Source organism: Strix uralensis, chromosome 8 (assembly GCF_047716275.1).
Source record: "Strix uralensis isolate ZFMK-TIS-50842 chromosome 8, bStrUra1, whole genome shotgun sequence".
NCBI lineage: Eukaryota > Metazoa > Chordata > Aves > Strigiformes > Strigidae > Strix > Strix uralensis.
In genome coordinates, this window is record NC_133979.1 from 1,962,935 (window position 1) to 1,979,535 (window position 16,601).

A 16,601-nucleotide genomic window follows, 5' to 3' on the forward strand; every position below is an offset into this window, starting at 1 on the left:
TCTGGGATGCTGTGATTTTTATAACACATCTTGTTAAAAAATAGTTAATTAACTTAGTTTGGGCATGCAAGACTGTAACTGCTGAGAGAACTCCAGCTGTGCAGGCAGGTGTGTGGGGAGGGTAAATAACCTGTTACGGCCTGAATATTGTTCTATCAATCTGTTGTCCCTGTAGCAATCTGTGTTTTTATTTTATTAGTGCTCCCCACCCCCAAAAAAAAGATCAGCTGTGTGGCTGCAGAGGTGCTGTTGGTGTCTGGTTTCTTTTCTCTAGTGTCTGCCCTTAAATAAACCGGCACCCTGCCCTGCACCGGAGCTTGGCCGCCTCCCGTCATCCCCACCCGTCAGGCCGTGTCCGCGGCGGTGCTGAACTCTGTATTTTCTAATAAAGAGCTTCTGGCACATTCCTGCGGCTCGCTCCGTCACTCCTCTCCCACCAACCCTCCGGCGTTTGTCAAGCCGATGCCGAGTGTGCCCAGGCTGTGGCCGTGGCTCTGTCCCAGCCCTGCGGCCGAGTTAAGTCTATTTTTCACCTTTTTTCCCTGCAATTTTGACATCCTTGTGGTGCTGGGGCAGGATTTATGCCAGCATCTGTTTCACGCTTGCTTACACATCCAGAGAACAAAAGGTTTGATTGTAGGTGGCCATGAGCGCGTCGGTGGTCAGAGATGTTGGATTAAAAAAACACCATGCCAGGTTTTTTTTCAGGTGCTTTCTCAGTTTTAGGTAGAAGACCTGAGATCCTCAGCTAACTCAGCACCACACAGCTGCCGGCTTCTGACGGCATTTAATGGGTAGATTTTTGTAAACCCTTTATTTTTTAAACGCAATATATAGAGGCGTGCAAAAGCTTGAGCGGTTATGTTTGCACTTTGCTCTTTTGCTATAAATACTCTTGTGAAAGAACAGGAATTGTAAAGTTCAGGGGAAATACAGGCGCTGCTGTAGTAGAATGAAAAAGGAGAAATGAGACCATCTGCATCCACAGCTGCTGGGGAAAACCCACAGAGGCAGCACCCCTCTTTTTTATATTAAGTCAACCCAATACCACTCCAGAATGAGTATTTATTCTTTTTTTTTTTCTTTTTTCCCCATAAATTAAGTAGCCAGCTTGTTGTTTGTGAGGTTTTCTCTGTATTTTCTAATTTGACTCTTTAACGCTGTCTCACATTAAAGGGAGAAGGGCTGGTTGGTGGCTTGGTGGCCTGACTCTTGCTAAAATAGCCCCTTGCTAAAATATTTCTGCTTTTTCTATGCTATGTCGCTCATTTTCCTTGGCCTCCTGGAGCTGCTGAGCTGCAAAGGTTGCACCCGCCGGTGCGTCGCTGGGGGTTTCCTCCGTGGTGGTGGGGTCGGGATGGGGCTCGCTTGTGCAGGTGGGACCAGTACCCCCCGCTCTGACCCCTCCCAATCTGCCGGGGGTCCCCAAAAGCACCTGGCTGTCCCATAGTGTCGGGTGGAAGCAAGGACAGGTCTTCTGCAGCCCCCAGGTGGTATGGTGGGGGTGCGCCTACCCAGACCCTCAAACGTGCTTGCTGGTCGTGTTTAAATCTTGTCTCAGGTAGGACCTGTTCATGTCAAACCCGTGGGGCTAAAAGAGGGGAAAAAAGGCGATCTCACACGATGTTCTGGGCTGGGCATCGGGGCGATATTTGGGTGAGAGCTGCAGGACACCTCGGCCCCAGAGCAGTGACAGAAGCTGGGTGTTCTTCACTAAAAAAAAGTTTAGATTTATTAAAGACCCTTGGTAAAGCCTTGATTCTGTTGGGGGGGGAGATGATTTTTTTTTTTTTTTATATTTTTTATTACTTTCCACACCCTTTGTCTCCAGGCAATCCTGACCCATCCCTCTTGGCTCAGCTCCGCATGCTGGGTGCAGGACCGTCATCCCCGTCCCCAAAGCGCCCGTGTCCCCAGCCACTGCCCCGGGAGCCGGGCCCCTCCTCGGGCCGCACTTTGCCAAAACCAATCAGATCTGCTTGAACTTGTCGCTCTTCTCTTGATGGTTTTTGGTTTTGAGGCTGCAGCACAAGGAAGGCCCAAACCAGCCAGTTTTAAAGGAGGGGTGCAGTGATCAGAGGGCAGAGCAGGATCTCCAGGCCGCGCTCCGGAGTCCGGAGACGTCCCATCGCCGCGTGCAGCTGCCACTTACTCCTCCTTTTTGGCTCGTTATCAGCATTAATGTCCTTCCCGGTATGTGTCGTACGCCCTTCCCACCTTTCCCAGCACTGGTGCTTCCTTGATGTGTGGGTGCTGCTGGGCTGTGGTTCAGCTTTGCCCCCCGGGACCCATTTCTGGGTGTTTTGGGGAGAGTTTGGCACGTGATCAGGTGGGACACCTCTCCCCCTGTTTGGAGCTGGCTAGTTTTGGGGAAAAAAAAGAGCGTTTGGGTGCACAGGCAGATGTTGGGCCATGTGCCCCCAGGGCCAGCCCTGAGTCCTGGCCAGGCAGTTTGTAGCGTGGGGACAGGGGCTGGGAGGGACACTGGGAGAAATCGGGGAGGTTCAGCTCAAGGCAGAACTGAGCGAAATTGCAAATATTTGCAATTAATTTTAATTCTGAATCTGTGAATGATCCACCTGCCCTCTGTTATGCACTTGGGAGCAACAGAGTGTCTGGCGTACGATGGCAGAGGCGGGTAAAAGATCCCCGGAGCTGGATTTGCGTGTGTTTATGGTCAGGCGTGGTTAAACTTTCTCCTCAATATCTGACATTTTTGCTGCTAAAGCCACATGCAGCAGAAAGAGGGTTTTTAAATACGTGTGCGCAGAGGCAACAAGCCAGTGGATCAGCTCTTGGGGTGTATTTGCTTTTGAAACGCCGTAATAACGAAGCTAAAAATAATACGTTCAGAAAACTCCCTTTTTGTGCAGAGAACGTGTCGGAGCCTGACCCAACCTCTTCGTTGGCTGGGGACGGGCGGCCTCGTGCCGCCCCGCGTGTCCGGGGAGCGGGAGAACTGGTCGGGCCTCGCCGCCCGCCGGGGCCCGGAGGCAAATGTGGCACACATCCCGCTGGGATGGTTGGGGACAAAGTGACACTGCGAGGACCGCAGCGTCCGGCCAGCTGGGCGGCATCACGGCCGGGTGCCGTGGGGCAGCGCGCCGGGGTGCGGCACACGCGGGTGATTAGGGAAGGCCCGATGTAGGTCACCGGCGTCCCCGCGGCCTCCCCCAGGCTCTTGTCGGCAGCGAGCGGCGTGGGTGGGAGGGATGGGAGGATGTTCTGCTCTCGCGGGGCCCGGAGAGAGATTTCTGCCACGCGGAGTATGGCGTTCTGCGTGCCAGAGGATCTGTGGAATGAAAAAAAAGGAGCCTGGCACAGAAACCCCCTAACCCCGAGGGGGGGCACAGGCAGCGCTGGGGGTGTGCGGGGAACAAATCCAGGAGGGTTTGGAGCGGGCGGTGGTGCAGCCCTTGGACAGACACCTTCCTGGGAAAGGAAACGGCGGGTCAAGTTTTTCTCCAATGAGGAATCGGGTTTCCCCACCTTCCAAAAAGGCTCTGCAGGAGTGTTGGAGCCTCTAAACGCTTCCTCTCATGTTGGTTTTTTTTTTTTTTTAAACTCGAGTGGCAGCGTTCAAGAAAAATAAATAACATTTCCAACCTTTCCTGCAGCACATTGGCTGCTTTTTCATTTAATGGCTTGGGAGGGGCTAGGAATAAACCCACACCGGACCAGCACAACAGGACCTTGCCCGTGGCCGGGACAAGGAAGCAGCTGCCAAACGAGCCCTTTCGACTGTACGCTAATGAATAGGGTAAGAAAATAAAACCCAGGACTGAGGGTTGGAGTTTAAACTTTATTTCAAAAAAAAAAAAACCCCAAACCCAAAAACCCGAAAAACAAAACACTATCCAATTTCAAACAATTATATTAACATCGCTGCTTTTAACAGCCAACTGTTAAAAGACGTGTGGTTGCAGACCAACTGCTTAAGGGCATTCTGGTTCTCAAACCTCTGAGTATAAATAATTTTTTTCATCAATATCATAAAATAACTTATTATATATCTTAGCATAAAAACTTGAGAATTAACATCCCAAAAATACAATAAAATTGTTTGTAAAATGTTTCGATTAACCTTTTTTTTTTTTTGCTCTTTAAAGGTATTTAAACCAGAAACTGTTAAGTTGCACTTTAAAAAAAAAAAACACCACCAGCCATGAAGGGTGTTGGGGCCAGGCAGCCGTGGCACCCCCCGCCTCGGGCAGGGCTCGCTGCTCTTCCCTCCGCTTCCACGCTCATCCTCAGCGCTTCCAACTCGCTTTTCTTCAGTCCCACGACTGTTCAACATCAGCCTACCCCCCCTTGACATCAGTTTTATTTTTTTTTTTAATTATTTTTCTGTTGTTTTTTTCTTTTTGTTGGGTTTTTTTTTTTGTGTCCTCCCCCCCACCTTCCCGTAATCCTCGTGCCAGGGCAGGGAGTTACTTCCTGAGCAACTGCGAAAGTATTGCAAAACTTCAGTGCAATTCGGTTCAGTTCGTTTGGGGCCCGGCGCGGTCACCGCTCGGGGAGGTTAATCACCGGCACCCACTGATCCATGTAGCGACTCTCCCGGCAGAAGCACATCAGCTGACTCAGCGCTGGATCCTTCCACTGCGAGGCATGGGGGTTCTGGAAAGAGAGGGCGGGGGGGAGTGCTTTAACAAAGCAAAAACTATCCTCGCAGAGGGAGAAAACAAAAAATAATAATAAGCGCAGCAAAAAACGCAGCAGCATGAATCATCTTAAATTGCCACTCAGGCAAACAAACAAACCAACCCCAGAACTGCGCGAGGGGTTTCGCAGCCTTGGGCTCCAGGGTGGAGTAGGAAAAGAAATGGGGAAATGCAAAAAAAAGGAGAAAGAAAATAGGGAAAAAAAAGTTTCCCAGGATCCTCGCAGGGGCTGGGGGACCCTCTCCCACGCGCCGGCCGCAGGCCCCAGCGCCGAGCGGTGGCCGCAGGCGCGGTCAGTTCCGGTTCTCCCCAAGTGACATTTGGGAATGGCACTGGATTCCCGGCTTTGCAGGATTTTAAGACGCGTTCCGTGCTCATCCTGGCTTCCTGGTAAGACAAGTTCTGCCCTAAGAGCCGCACCGCTGCAGCCGGGCCGGCTTTGGGGGTGTCCCCCCGCCCACCCTGTAACACCCCATATCCCTTTTGGAACTGGGGGGGTTGGCAGCAACCGGTGGCCCCCCCGAAGGGCTTCAAGCGGCTGCTGGCGGGGTGCATGCGATCCATGCACGACGCCCCGAGGCTCGGGGTGTTGGAGGCACTCGACGCCCTGTTTCGGGCTGTTGTGGGGTGTCATGTTTGTGTGTGTGTGTGTGTCCCCCAGTGTGGCTCACCGTGACGAGGACACAGTGGAGGTCGGCGGGCGGCTCGGGGCCGGTGGCGGGCAGCAGGAGCTGGGCCAACCGCGCCGGGTTACTGACCCGCAAGATGTTGATGTCGTTTTCGCAGCAAAAAGCCTGGATTAAGGTAAAATGGATCTGCAAGGCCGCGTCTCCCGCCTCCTCTTCATCAGCCGCCAGCAGGCACAGCACCACGTTGTCCGGGTCCCTGCGGGGACACCCGCGGTCACCGGCGGGGATTTGGGGGGGACGGGGACACACCGGGGGGGTGTCGGGGATTTGAGGGGGATTTGGGGGGGGGGGGGGGGGGGGGGTGCGTCACTCACACGTTGAGCAGTTTGGCGGCCTCGTAGACGCCGAGGGTGAGGCTCCGCTGGCTCAGAGCCTTGCTCAGCACCTCCTCCAGCGCGTCCCCCGCCCGCTCCATCCTGCCGCCGGGGAGAAGCACAGACACGCCGGTCACCGGGGGAAGGGTCGGGGGGTCGATACCCCTCCTGCCCGCCGCACCCCACCCCACCGCACCCCCGTACCTCACCTCCCGGCCGTGCCGAGGTCCCCAGGCAGCTCCGCCAGAGTCATAGTGCGGCCGGGACCGGGACCGGGACCGGGACCCGCCGCTCGCTCGGCGCCGCCGCCTCTGCCGGACAAAGGCGCCCCTCGGGCGGTATCCGACCCGCGCCCGGCCAACCCGCACCGCCCCTATTTGCATGTTCCCCCTCCTATTGGTTCATGTAAATGAGGCTCCTCCCCTTAACCGGTCTGACACGCCCCCACCCCCCGCGCCTCGGTTACCGGCCGCGGGAACCGGCGGGGCGGAGGGTGCTGATTGGTGGAGGGAGGGGAGGGGCGTGGCCTGTGGGGGAAGGGGACGGCGCATGCGCAGAGCGAACGCGTCGGTTTAAATCCTCATAGACCCGCAGAGTGGTTTGGGGGGAAGGATCTTAAAAACAACCCAGTCCCACCCCCCTGCCCCGGGCAGGGACACCTTCCACTAGCCCAGGTTGCCCAAAGCCCCGTCCAACCTGGCCTTGAACCCTTCCAGGGAGGGGGCAGCCACAGCTTCTCTGGGCAACCTGTGCCAGGGCCTCACCACCCTCACAGGGAACAATTTCTTCCTTAGTTCTAACCTAAATCTCCCCTCTGTCAGTTGAAATGTCTACCTTAGTTTCTTTTCCTAGGCTAGGCCCACCCTGAGATGGCGTTTGCTCGCTTGTACACGGGTACTGCACTGCCTGCCCTGGCCGTTGCCCACATCAGTGGCCACCGTCCCCGATTTACGGCGACAGCCAGAGATAACGGCCGGGGGTCTGGGCTGTGCCCCTAGAGAGCAGCCGCGGGGTACGGGAGTCACAGCCGGGTCGTGAATCTCACTCCGGCTTTGCAGCCAGGCAGAGCTTGGCCTGGCAAAGCTGAACTGTATCGTGGCGTTGCCACGGCAGTCTGGCCTCCAAATTCCACAAGTTTCCCTCTATGTTCATAATTAGGGTGAAGCTGTGTGTCTTCCCTGCGACTGCAAGGACTGCACTCTTGCTGTTCCCCCTCGACCGACCGCCAGCACTCTCAGGAAATAACCTCACCAGCTCTTTAAAACCTCGGCACGCAATGTTGTGAAATCTCTGGTAGGGTCTGTAGCACAGGCTGCGGTGAAAGCAAACGACGCTCTGACGCGTGGTTTTCACCGGGAATGCGATAGAGCAATCCCTTGGCGTAACGCTACGAGCAGCATTTTGCCACTCGTGACAGCGCTGACGTAGCTGTGTTCCTACCAAAAGTCAACCGGGGAGGTGGGAGGGACCCATGGTCTTGCACAATGGGATTTAACCCACAGCCCTGGAGAGCATCTGCGACGCTGGGGACACGAGCATGGGGACAGCCACCCTCGGCGTGCCACCGTCCTTCCAGGTTTCCTTCACGCAGGTGCCGGTTTTCACGTCTGCGGCATCTCCTGGGACGTGGTTTCTGATCCGTGCGCATCTTTTGTTGGGTTTGAGTTGGCTCCTTGTCCTGCATGGGGGAGCTCAGAAGCAGGGTGAGACCTTTCCACCAGGTCCCTGCCCAGGGTGGGGGTTACCCCAAGCCTTAGAGGACACCCCACCACCTCTTGTACTATTCAGGACACCAGTGTTAGACCCAGAGGAGGCAAATAAGGCAGCAGAGTCTTAAAACACATTCTCCATGTGTAGTAAACTGTGACTTTCACTTCCAGCCTTGCTGTTCCAGAAAGGTAAGGCGGCCTGTGGAGAAACCCCAAATTCTGGAGGCAGCTTCAGCAGGTCTGGCCTCCGTCTCACGGGTTATCGGGTCTGCGGCACAACGCGAGCTCCTGGGTGCAGGCGATGTTGACGCCTCGCTGCGGGGTACCCACATCACCCTCCTACAGTGTTTCAGGGTGCATGGGACGACCCCAGCACCCCGGGCTGGGTGGGCAGCAGCAGCAGCAGTGCAGTCACCGTCCCCGCTCCCGACGTCAGCTGTAAGGAGAGGAGAGCAGCAGCTCCGGAGTTTCTGACAGCGGCAGCTCAGCACGCATCCTGCTGTAAGGAGTGACCTGCTCTCTCTCTCCACTTTGTCTTCTGCTAGGCTGCATTCTAATTTCCTGGTGAGTCACAGGCATTGCAGCTAATAATTGCAAGAAATACCTTTCCTGAGCGCAGACTGAAGCCCGTAACAGCCTGGCGTTGAGCTCTCCTGACTTTCTGCGCTGGCAGCGGGGATGGTGACATTTCAGGGGACCTGGCTGGCCAGTTCTTGCCCCACGGCCTGGGCGTGCTGGCCTCAGGCACCTTTGCTGGTGGAGTTGTGTTGCAAACACCTGTCAGTGCCCCCCCCCCTTAAATATCCCTGATGGGGGGAGCATGCTGGACTCTTCCCCACTGCCGCTACGGTGAAGCAACGCTTCATGTCGGCCAGAGCCGTAAGACTACTCTGCAGCTGGGCGCTCAAGGTTGATTTTCTGATGCTGACTTAGCTAAACCATGGTTGTGTGAGGCCAGCGGAGGAGCCCTGCACCCCCAGCCACCCCCCTCCCCAGGCCAGCTGGCTGCCAGGGAGTGGGCAGCCCCTCGTCAGCCTCTCCACAGGGTTTCCAAGTGCAGGGTCGAACTTGGGGTTTTCTCCAGGAACTTACTTTTGCTGCCATATGGCCTGTCTCAGCCTGGGAGACCTCCGGGGAGGATTTCTTCTAATGGGAGCTGTGTCAAAGATCACGCTTTGTCAGCTGTCACACCTAAAAGCCTCCATCCTCCCGCGGTGAGTGCCAAAACGCTTGCCCAACCCAGGCTGCGAGCTGGCAGGGTCCCACTGGTTCCAGCAGACCAAGGTTGCAGACGAGACCCTTGGTGGTCCCTTGCGGAGGTTTTGGCAGCCTATGATTTAAAGTTTTGCTTGTGTTGGCGTTTTCCTTTGGCTCGTAAACAGCAGCCGCCGTTTTCCAAGGCGGCGTTTGCTGAAGCGTGGTGCGGCACGCCGGCGAGCGCAGCTGAGCGAGGCAGAGCGGCGTTTGAGAGGCTGCTCGCAGAATCACTTAATTAGCCATTTAGAAAACAAAATCTGGATATGAAACTGGTTTGCACAGCAGAATATGGAACGTGATTTAAGTAGCCCCTCGGTTGTGTTAACTACTGCAAGGAAAGCTTCCAAAAGTTTGCATATGTTCCCTCGGTTCAGCTCTCACTGCCCATTGTCCTGCCACTGCAGCCCTGATGAGATACGACAAGACTTAACGAAGCCCACGGCAGAGGGAGAAAGGGAAAAAAAGCCTCTTTTGCATCAGGTAGAGGGGTGGCAGATGGCAGGACCGCAGCAAAACAGGTGGAAGCATTGTGTGGCGACCCTCCGAATTAAGTGCGGTTAATTTGCTGTATCTCTATTAGCAACTAAAATCTCCGGCTTGACTGCGAGAGCTCTGATTGTATCTCACAGGCGGTCTGGCTGCGCAGCCCCATCTGTGGCCGGCTGCAGAGCTAAATCTGTCTTGAAGGCAACTGAAAAGCAGCTGAAGCCTCTTTTCTCTCTCCTTGATAGCAGCAGCTCCCTGACCCGTGCTGATCATGACGGCAGGCGATGCTCTAAAACTGCATTTTCCCTGCAGGTTTCCTGGCTGGGGACAGTTTTCCTTCCCTCCCTTTGCCCAGAGAAGCAGCGAGGATGCCCGGGAAGCACATGGGTCCCTCCTGCTTTGCAGAAAGGAGAGAGAAAGTGGCTGTGCTGGGGGTGCACTGTTGCTGCCATCCTGGGGAGCCAGGATGGAGTTGGACCCGCAGTTGTCCCTCCGCCGGCTCCCGACTAGCAGCTGCTGCTGAACCTTCCTTTCATCGCCTGCCAAAAGCGGCCGGGGTGCTTTGCTCCCCTCCCTCCCCTTTAATCCTGACTTTCATAATTCTCCACGTTCAGCATCACAGAGACCGGGGGGTCCAGGAGCTGTGTCAGGCTCGGCCGGGGGGGCTCGGCTCTTTGCCCCACACTGGCAGGTTCTTGACTCCAGATGTTCTCCAGGGCCATGGATTTTAGCTGCTTGGATTAAATCCCCGGGTTAACATGCAGGGATTTAGGAGATGCCCACTCGAGTCCTGCCTGCTGCTGGGTGGGAGCTGCTGCCACGGAAAGAGGTTCTCGGGCAGCCAGAGACGTGTTTCCTGCACGTAACAGCACTGAGTTTAAGTTTTTGGGACTGAGACCAAACATCAAACAGTGCCGAAGGGGCCGGCCAAGCGCCTTCCTGGGAGGCTACCCACCGGGTGGTCCTGGCCACCACTGCTGCTCCTGCCCCAGGAGCCCCACAGCGCAGCACCAGGGGCCTTTCAGCTCCTGTTCCGCTCAGCCCTGTGCCGCCCCCGTGCTTGTGTGGCCCCATTCCCATTTCCAACCATGTCCCCATCCTCTCCCTGCCTTGCTGCTGTCCCACGTGGGACCTTTCGCCAGCTCTGCTGACTCCCCTCCCCGGCCATCCCGTTGCTACGTGCAGGTTGCTCAGTGTTGCAGAAACACCCCGCCTGCACCGCCGAGCAGCCCGGCACCCCAGCCGTGCTCCCAGCCCCACTCGTGTCGCGGGGCTGTGTGTTCAGGGCGGGCGTTTGCACTCCCAGTTAAATCCGCTGGATAACGAGGGCAGCGATCACCTTTGCAAAGCAAACGCCAGCTTGCACATTCCCCGGGGCAGCCTCTGGTCCAACAGTCACTTCATTTTCCCAGCGGTGCCCAGTGTTGCTGAGCTGAGCCCTGTGCCCCAGCCGGTCCTGCTGTTTGCAGCCGGTGCAGGCAGCAGCACCCATGTTCACCTTCCCGGGCCGGGAAATTTAACATTTTTGTTGGTGACATGGACAGTGGGATCGAGGCACCCTCAGCCAGTTCCCCACCGACACCGAGCTGTGTGGTGTGATGGAGGGGAGGGAGGGAAGGATCCATCCAGGGGACCTGGGCAGGTGGAGAGGTGGGACGGGCAAACCTCATGGAGTTCAACAAGGCCAAGGGCAAGGTCCTGCCCATCGGTTGGGGCAATCCCCAGCACAAATCCAGGCTGGGCGAGGAGGGGATGGAGAGCAGCCCCAAGGAGAAGGACTTGGGGGTTTGATGGGTGGAAAACTGACTGTGAGCCAGCAACGTGCGCTGGCAGCCCAGAAAGCCACCCGTGTGCTGGGCTGTACCCAGAGCAGAGTGGGCAGCAGGGCGAGGGGGGGGGGGATTCTTCCCCTCTGCTCCGCTCTCGGGAGACCCCCCTGCAGTGCTGGGTCCAGCTCTGGGGCCACCAACAGCAGAAGGACACGGACCTGCTCAAGCGGGGCCAGAGGAGGCCACGAAGATGCTCAGGGGGCTGGAGCACCCCCCTGTGAGGACAGGCTGAGAGAGTTGGGGGGTTCAGCTGGAGAAGAGAAGGCTCCAGGGAGACCTTAGAGCGGCCTCCCAGGACTGAAAGGGGCTACAGGAAAGGGGAGAGGGACTCTTGATCAGGGGGGTAGGGATAGGATGAGGGATAATGGGTTTAAACTGACAGAGGGGAGATTTACATTAGAACTAAGGCAGAAATTGTTCCCTGTGAGGGCGGTGAGGCCCCGGCACAGGTTGCCCAGAGAAGCTGTGGCTGCCCCCTCCCTGGAAAGGTTCAAGGCCAGGTTGGACGGGGCTTTGGGCAACCTGGGCTAGTGGAAGGCGTCCCTGCCTGGGGCAGGGGGGTTGGAACTAGATGATCTTTAGGACAAAGCCTTCACCCCACACAGGGCTGAGCCTGACTGTGGCAGGGTTAGGGTCTCTAAAGGCACTAAAATCACCAGAAAAAGGAAACCCAGCAATCAGAGTTTGGGGAAGGGCAGGCAGGCACACCTCCCGATGTGGGCACAGGGGCTCTGAAGCTGCCCTGGGAGAGTGGGACCCCTGTGTATATAAGACCAAAAAATCATTTTCCCCCCGTTTTCTTTGAACGAATTTCTCTGTGCCTGATAGAAATAAAAGCAGGGTGCAGCTGAAGCAATCCCTGCTGCCATTCGGAGTTCAACTTTGGCCGGCGCCTGGGAGCGTGCCGAGCAGCCGGGAAACGCAGCCCCGTCTGGGCTTGGCTCCGGCACCGGGCGCCATGCCAGCGGCTTTCCTAACCAACCCCCAGCTCGGTGGCACTTTGCCGGTGGCACTTCGCAGGAATGGGACATTCCGGGTGGAGGCACTCGCCTTTCCCAGCAGATGCGGTGAGCAGCCTGGCCCAAACAAGAGCCATGCCCCCTCCCCATGGCCGTGCGGGTGGGTTGTGTAGATGTAGGCGACGAGGGCCAACTGTCCCAAAATCTCAAGTCCCGGAGGAAAAGGGGTACTGGGGATTTGATATTAAGGCAGCTGGTCTGGTACGGGGCGTTTCATGCACCCCGGCTTTCATCAGTGGAGGTGGAAACCATGAGTGAGGAGAGAGAGAGGACAGCAGGGGAGGGGCTGGGGGCAAACACTGGCTGTCCCCCCGCCACCCCATCGCATGCATGAAAGGAGAAAATTTGGGGCACAGAACCCTGCGTTCAGGATAATGCTTGTCTGCTGCTCTTTGCACAACAGGACTCCTGAGCTGTGGGTTACCTCTCCCAAAGGTGGGGTGCAGGGCGCTGGGGGCACAGGGATCTGAGGGCACAGGAGTCCAGGGGATCTGGGATGTGTTTATCCCGCCCCGTTTTGCCAGCGCTCAGCACATTCCTGCTGTCCTCTGCGGTGCCGAAGCATTGCTGAAAGGGATTTGGGTCTCACGGGCTGCGGCACGCTGGGGTTTGGCAGCAGGCTGCCGTGCTGCGGGAACCACCTGGGTGTGCACAAAATAAGGGGCCCGCTTCCCATCAGCAGATGGGGGCAAAAGCCCCTGTGGCCGCTGGCTCTTGCTGCTCCCCTCGCCGAGAAATGAGTTTTGGGGCTGTGCAGGGAACAGCGAGTGGGCCAGGAGCTGTGTTTGGTTTGGAGTGCTTGGAGAGCTGCAGTAAAATAAAGAAGCACCTTTGGTTGGAGCTGCAGGAAAGGCTGCATGGGGCTGGGAGAGGTGTGCAGGCAGCTGGCGACACGGCGCCGGAGACAACGCTGAAACCCAGGGTGGTGCTGCCGGCCGTGCCCCGTGAGCTGCGGGGGTTTTACTCACCTGGGCCTAAATTTTCATGGCAGGGTGCCCAGGGATTTTGGGACAGCAGGAACCCTGCAAATGGGGAACACAAGTTGGAGCCCTGGGAGTGCCTCACCCTTGTTCCACCATCCCAGGTAGCTGCTTGAAAATCTATTCCTTCCTCAGCAGAAGTCCGGCAGGACTCCTGGCTGCAGGCAGTCGAGGCCGGACTATGGTTGGACTAGACGATCTTCAAGGTCTTTTCCAACCTAGATGATTCTGTGTGATTCTGTGAGGCTCAAGCAGTTGCTGGTACCTGTTGATGCAGCAGAAACCGGTGCTGCTCCCTGAACCGTTCTGGGGAGGGCGGCTGCTGCTCCTGGCAGCAATGTTCCCTCTGCCCACGCCTGCCCCGGCCATCCCTGGCCCTGGATACATCCCTACACCCTTCTCTCTGGATGAGGAAGGCATTTTTCCCACCCTGTGCTCATCCACCTTCACAGATGCCCCCATGACGCGCATCTGTGCCAGCACCGTGGCCTTGGGTGCTTGCGTGAGCCCTCCCGCCTCGCCCTGAGCCGAAGCCGGGGCAAAGTCCGGGAGCCAGGACACCCCCTCGCCGCCCACAGCGCCGCTCCCCAGATAAACCTGCAGTAAAAGGCAAAACCAAACTTTATCCCACTTAATAGCTGCCAAGAATCCTAAAATAGCACACGAGTGGCGTTTGCATGAGTCAACCCTCCCCTGCCCCGTGCGTTTTCTCCGCGGGGAAATCTGCTTCGTGTTAAATCGCTGCAGGGGCCGCCCCGGCAGCCACCGGCACCCCCTGCTCCCCGCGGGGATGTTTCCCGTTTGCCAAGGGCTTTGCTTGCCCCCACGCCCACAGGAAAGCCCCACCGGGAGCTGCCCACCCCCTGCAAACCCAACCCCTGCTGCTGAGTGCGGTTACGCGAACGCAGAGAACTGGTTTTGTTCACCTTTGGAGTTCCAGTCATCGTTCCTGCTGTTGGTGTGAGTAGCAGGTAGGTCATTTGGGGACAGGATGTGAGTTTACATTAATTTCATTTAATTTTGTCTCCTATAAAGCACTGAATGGGGAGAGTGCCTAGAAATAAAAGGGGAAGGGGCCTTGAAGTGGGGCCCTGAGTCTGACAGTCATTGCAGTATATATAAATGAAACCATGACATTTATTTGAAAGCAGATTTAAAAATATATATAATGGTCAGAAACACAGGAATCTTGTTTTCAAGGACTCTGTCAAAATTTTTAAGGGCAACTTTGACCTGTGCTGGCCGGGAGCCCCTTTGCCCACCCCGGGGCACGGCCCCTCATGCCTTGCAGGGCAGCAAAGCCCGGTGGTCGTGCCACACTCGCTCATCAAAAAACCTGCTCAGATAATTAATTAATGGTGCCTGTGGCTGCCAATTAGCTGATTTGCATCACGTCCACAACCCAGTTTCTCCAGCAGCAGCGCGGGCCGGAGCGGCAGAGACGTGGGGTTTAAAAAAAAAAAAAAAAAAAATAGCAGTTTATTTGAGAAACAGAGAGACGGGTCTGCTGCGGTTCCTGCGCGGGTCCCTGCGCGGGTGCGGCCGCCGCCTCTCCAGCCCCGCCTAGTGGCCGCGGTGGGGGGAGCGGCCGCCCCCCGGGGAGCCTCAGGAAACCCAAACCCAAGGAATTTCTGGCCCCGCAGGTCAGAAAAAAAATTTAATTTTTTTAAAAAGCAATTTTTCGGTAAGGAAAAAAAATACCCGAGGCGCGACATGTCGCGACAGAGAAGTCCAGCCTTTAGTAGCTGTCCTGGGGGTCACTGCTGGGGGCTGCCCTGCCTTTTTTTTGGGGGTGGGTGAGACTGGTGACCCCAGCCGGGTCCCTGCGGGCACTGGGCCAGCCTAGCGGGAGCAGCGGGACTGGGGTGCTGAGCAGCAGGATTGGGATGCTGCCAGCTGCCTGCACCCCCCCAGGCTGGGAGTCCCCAGTTTCCCCGGGGTGGGGGGAAAAGAAAGGGTGTGAAACCTTCCATCAGCAGGGAGGGTGAAGGCAGCGGGAGCAGGGTGGGATGGAGGGGAGGATATCCCCCCTCCTGATGGCATCTCCCCACCAAACCTGCGCCCCCAGCCCCGGGGGGACGAAGGGATGTGGCTCAGCCCCAGGGCCTTGCTGCCCCCCATGCCCAGAATTTTTTTAGGAGGGGGTGAAAGAAGCAGAAAAATGCAGTGACCAGCGCTCTGGGGCATCACAGAGCAGCCACATCCTGCAGGGCTGGGGGCTCCCCGCTTCCCCGCGTCACTGAGACGCATGGTGCCACCCGCTTCTCTGCCTGCAGAGGGGACAAGGGGCTGCCCCTGCTGTCCCCGGGCGGACACAAGGGCCTGTCCCCACCCACCCTGCCCAATCCAGGAGCCGATCGTTTCCAAGGTCAAGAACACCAGGTGCTCACTTGGGGGATGCCAGAGCATGCAGAACACCTGCGAACAGGGTGGCTGCAAACTGACAGCAAATTAGCACTCGTTAACCGAGTTTTAGAATTTCTAGCGTGGCAGAACTCTGTAAACTGGGATATGAGGAGTCCTAGGACTCCTTTCTTTTCCCGCGGCGAGCCCTCCTCCGTGCCTGCTGCGGTGCTGGGAGTGCTGATGGCAACAGCTCAGCCCAGGTGGGTGTTTTTGGAGTGGTGGGGGACCCCCAGGCTGGGGCAGCTCATCTTTGGTACCATCACTTCAGTCTAGGAGCTGGGGCTGTAAGAAAAACGTTGAATAGTCCCAAAATGGTGATCCAGTCCCAGGGAAAACTGAATGCAGACATCCCTGAAGGGCCGGAATGCTGGCACTGCAGCAGGGCAGCTCTTCCCAGGGAAGGGACGGGGCAGAGAGCCTGGAGCAGCACCCTTCAGGCCAGTCCTTTAACATAAACTTGTAACAAAGGTAATTTTTTTTTAAAGAAAACATACTTTTTTTTCTTTTTTAATATGCATAATTTTCTAATGAACGGCGTAAGATTTTTTTAAGAAAATACACTTTCAAAGCAATCAAATATTGCTGCTACAGGTCCCTGGTGCTGGAGGATTCTCTCGTCCTGAAGCAGTCAGGCAGATCAGCCCCGTTCTGCAGTCCCTGGGAGAGCCAGGGATGCTTACAGCGGCCAGTCCGGAGCGGTAGCAGCAAGCCGTGCTGGTTTTATTTTCATCTATTAGGGGAGCTGCCAGCACTTTTTAATTAACTTGAGGATTTTTGCCTTTTTTTTCTGCTCAGGAGCAGTCTCCGGGCAGGAGACAGTTTTCTCAGACTGATTTGCAGTTACTCATGTAATGATTTACCCTGCTTGCCTACACCCAGGTTAAGCGATTTCTAGTGTTGGTGTTACTGTTTGCACCGTGCGGCTCCCTCCTCCTTTGCAGTTGGGCTGGGAGCTGGGAAAATACTGCATTTTCACATTTTTTTCATTTATTTTTGGGCCAGGGCCTTTCCAGCAGTGCTGGCTCTGGAGTGGTGGAAGAGCTGGACCGATGTGTCTGCAGCTGAGGCACACCGGGGCTGCGGGAAGGTGACTTCAGGGTGGCAGCTTGGGGTGTGGGTGTCTATTTTCCCATTTTGGCAGAAATTTTTGGGGCCCATTTAGCCCTTTCTGTCTCCCACCTGGGTCCCGGGACACTGGGGGAGCTGTCAATGCAGAGCAGCTGCGGGACAGCATCCTGGGGGTGAAGA

General features: G+C 56.5%; 1 protein-coding gene across 1 annotated transcript; it reads right to left on the bottom strand.

The window, feature by feature from the left end:
* Positions 1-3,782: 3,782 nt before the first annotated feature.
* GADD45A (growth arrest and DNA damage inducible alpha) lies at positions 3,783-5,963 on the bottom strand. Its single transcript, XM_074877155.1, has 4 exons — positions 5,877-5,963; positions 5,668-5,769; positions 5,336-5,549; positions 3,783-4,620 (listed from the first exon to the last, which is right to left on the bottom strand). The coding sequence occupies exons 1-4, from the start codon at positions 5,918-5,920 to the stop codon at positions 4,507-4,509; spliced, it is 474 nt and encodes a 157-aa protein (XP_074733256.1). The 5' UTR covers positions 5,921-5,963; the 3' UTR covers positions 3,783-4,506.
* Between the last annotated feature and the right edge of the window lie 10,638 nt (positions 5,964-16,601).

What these genes read in the sequence shown, in the direction of transcription:
- GADD45A (XM_074877155.1), bottom strand. Translation starts at nt 5,920, where the DNA reads ATGACTCTGGCGGAGCTGCCTGGGGACCTCGGCACGGCCGGGAG. An exon ending in GACCTCGGCACGGCCGGGAG is followed by an intron (nt 5,770 to 5,876) that starts GTGAGGTACGGG and finishes CCCCGGCGGCAG; the next exon opens with GATGGAGCGGGCGGGGGACG. An exon ending in GCCGCCAAACTGCTCAACGT is followed by an intron (nt 5,550 to 5,667) that starts GTGAGTGACGCA and finishes GTGTCCCCGCAG; the next exon opens with GGACCCGGACAACGTGGTGC.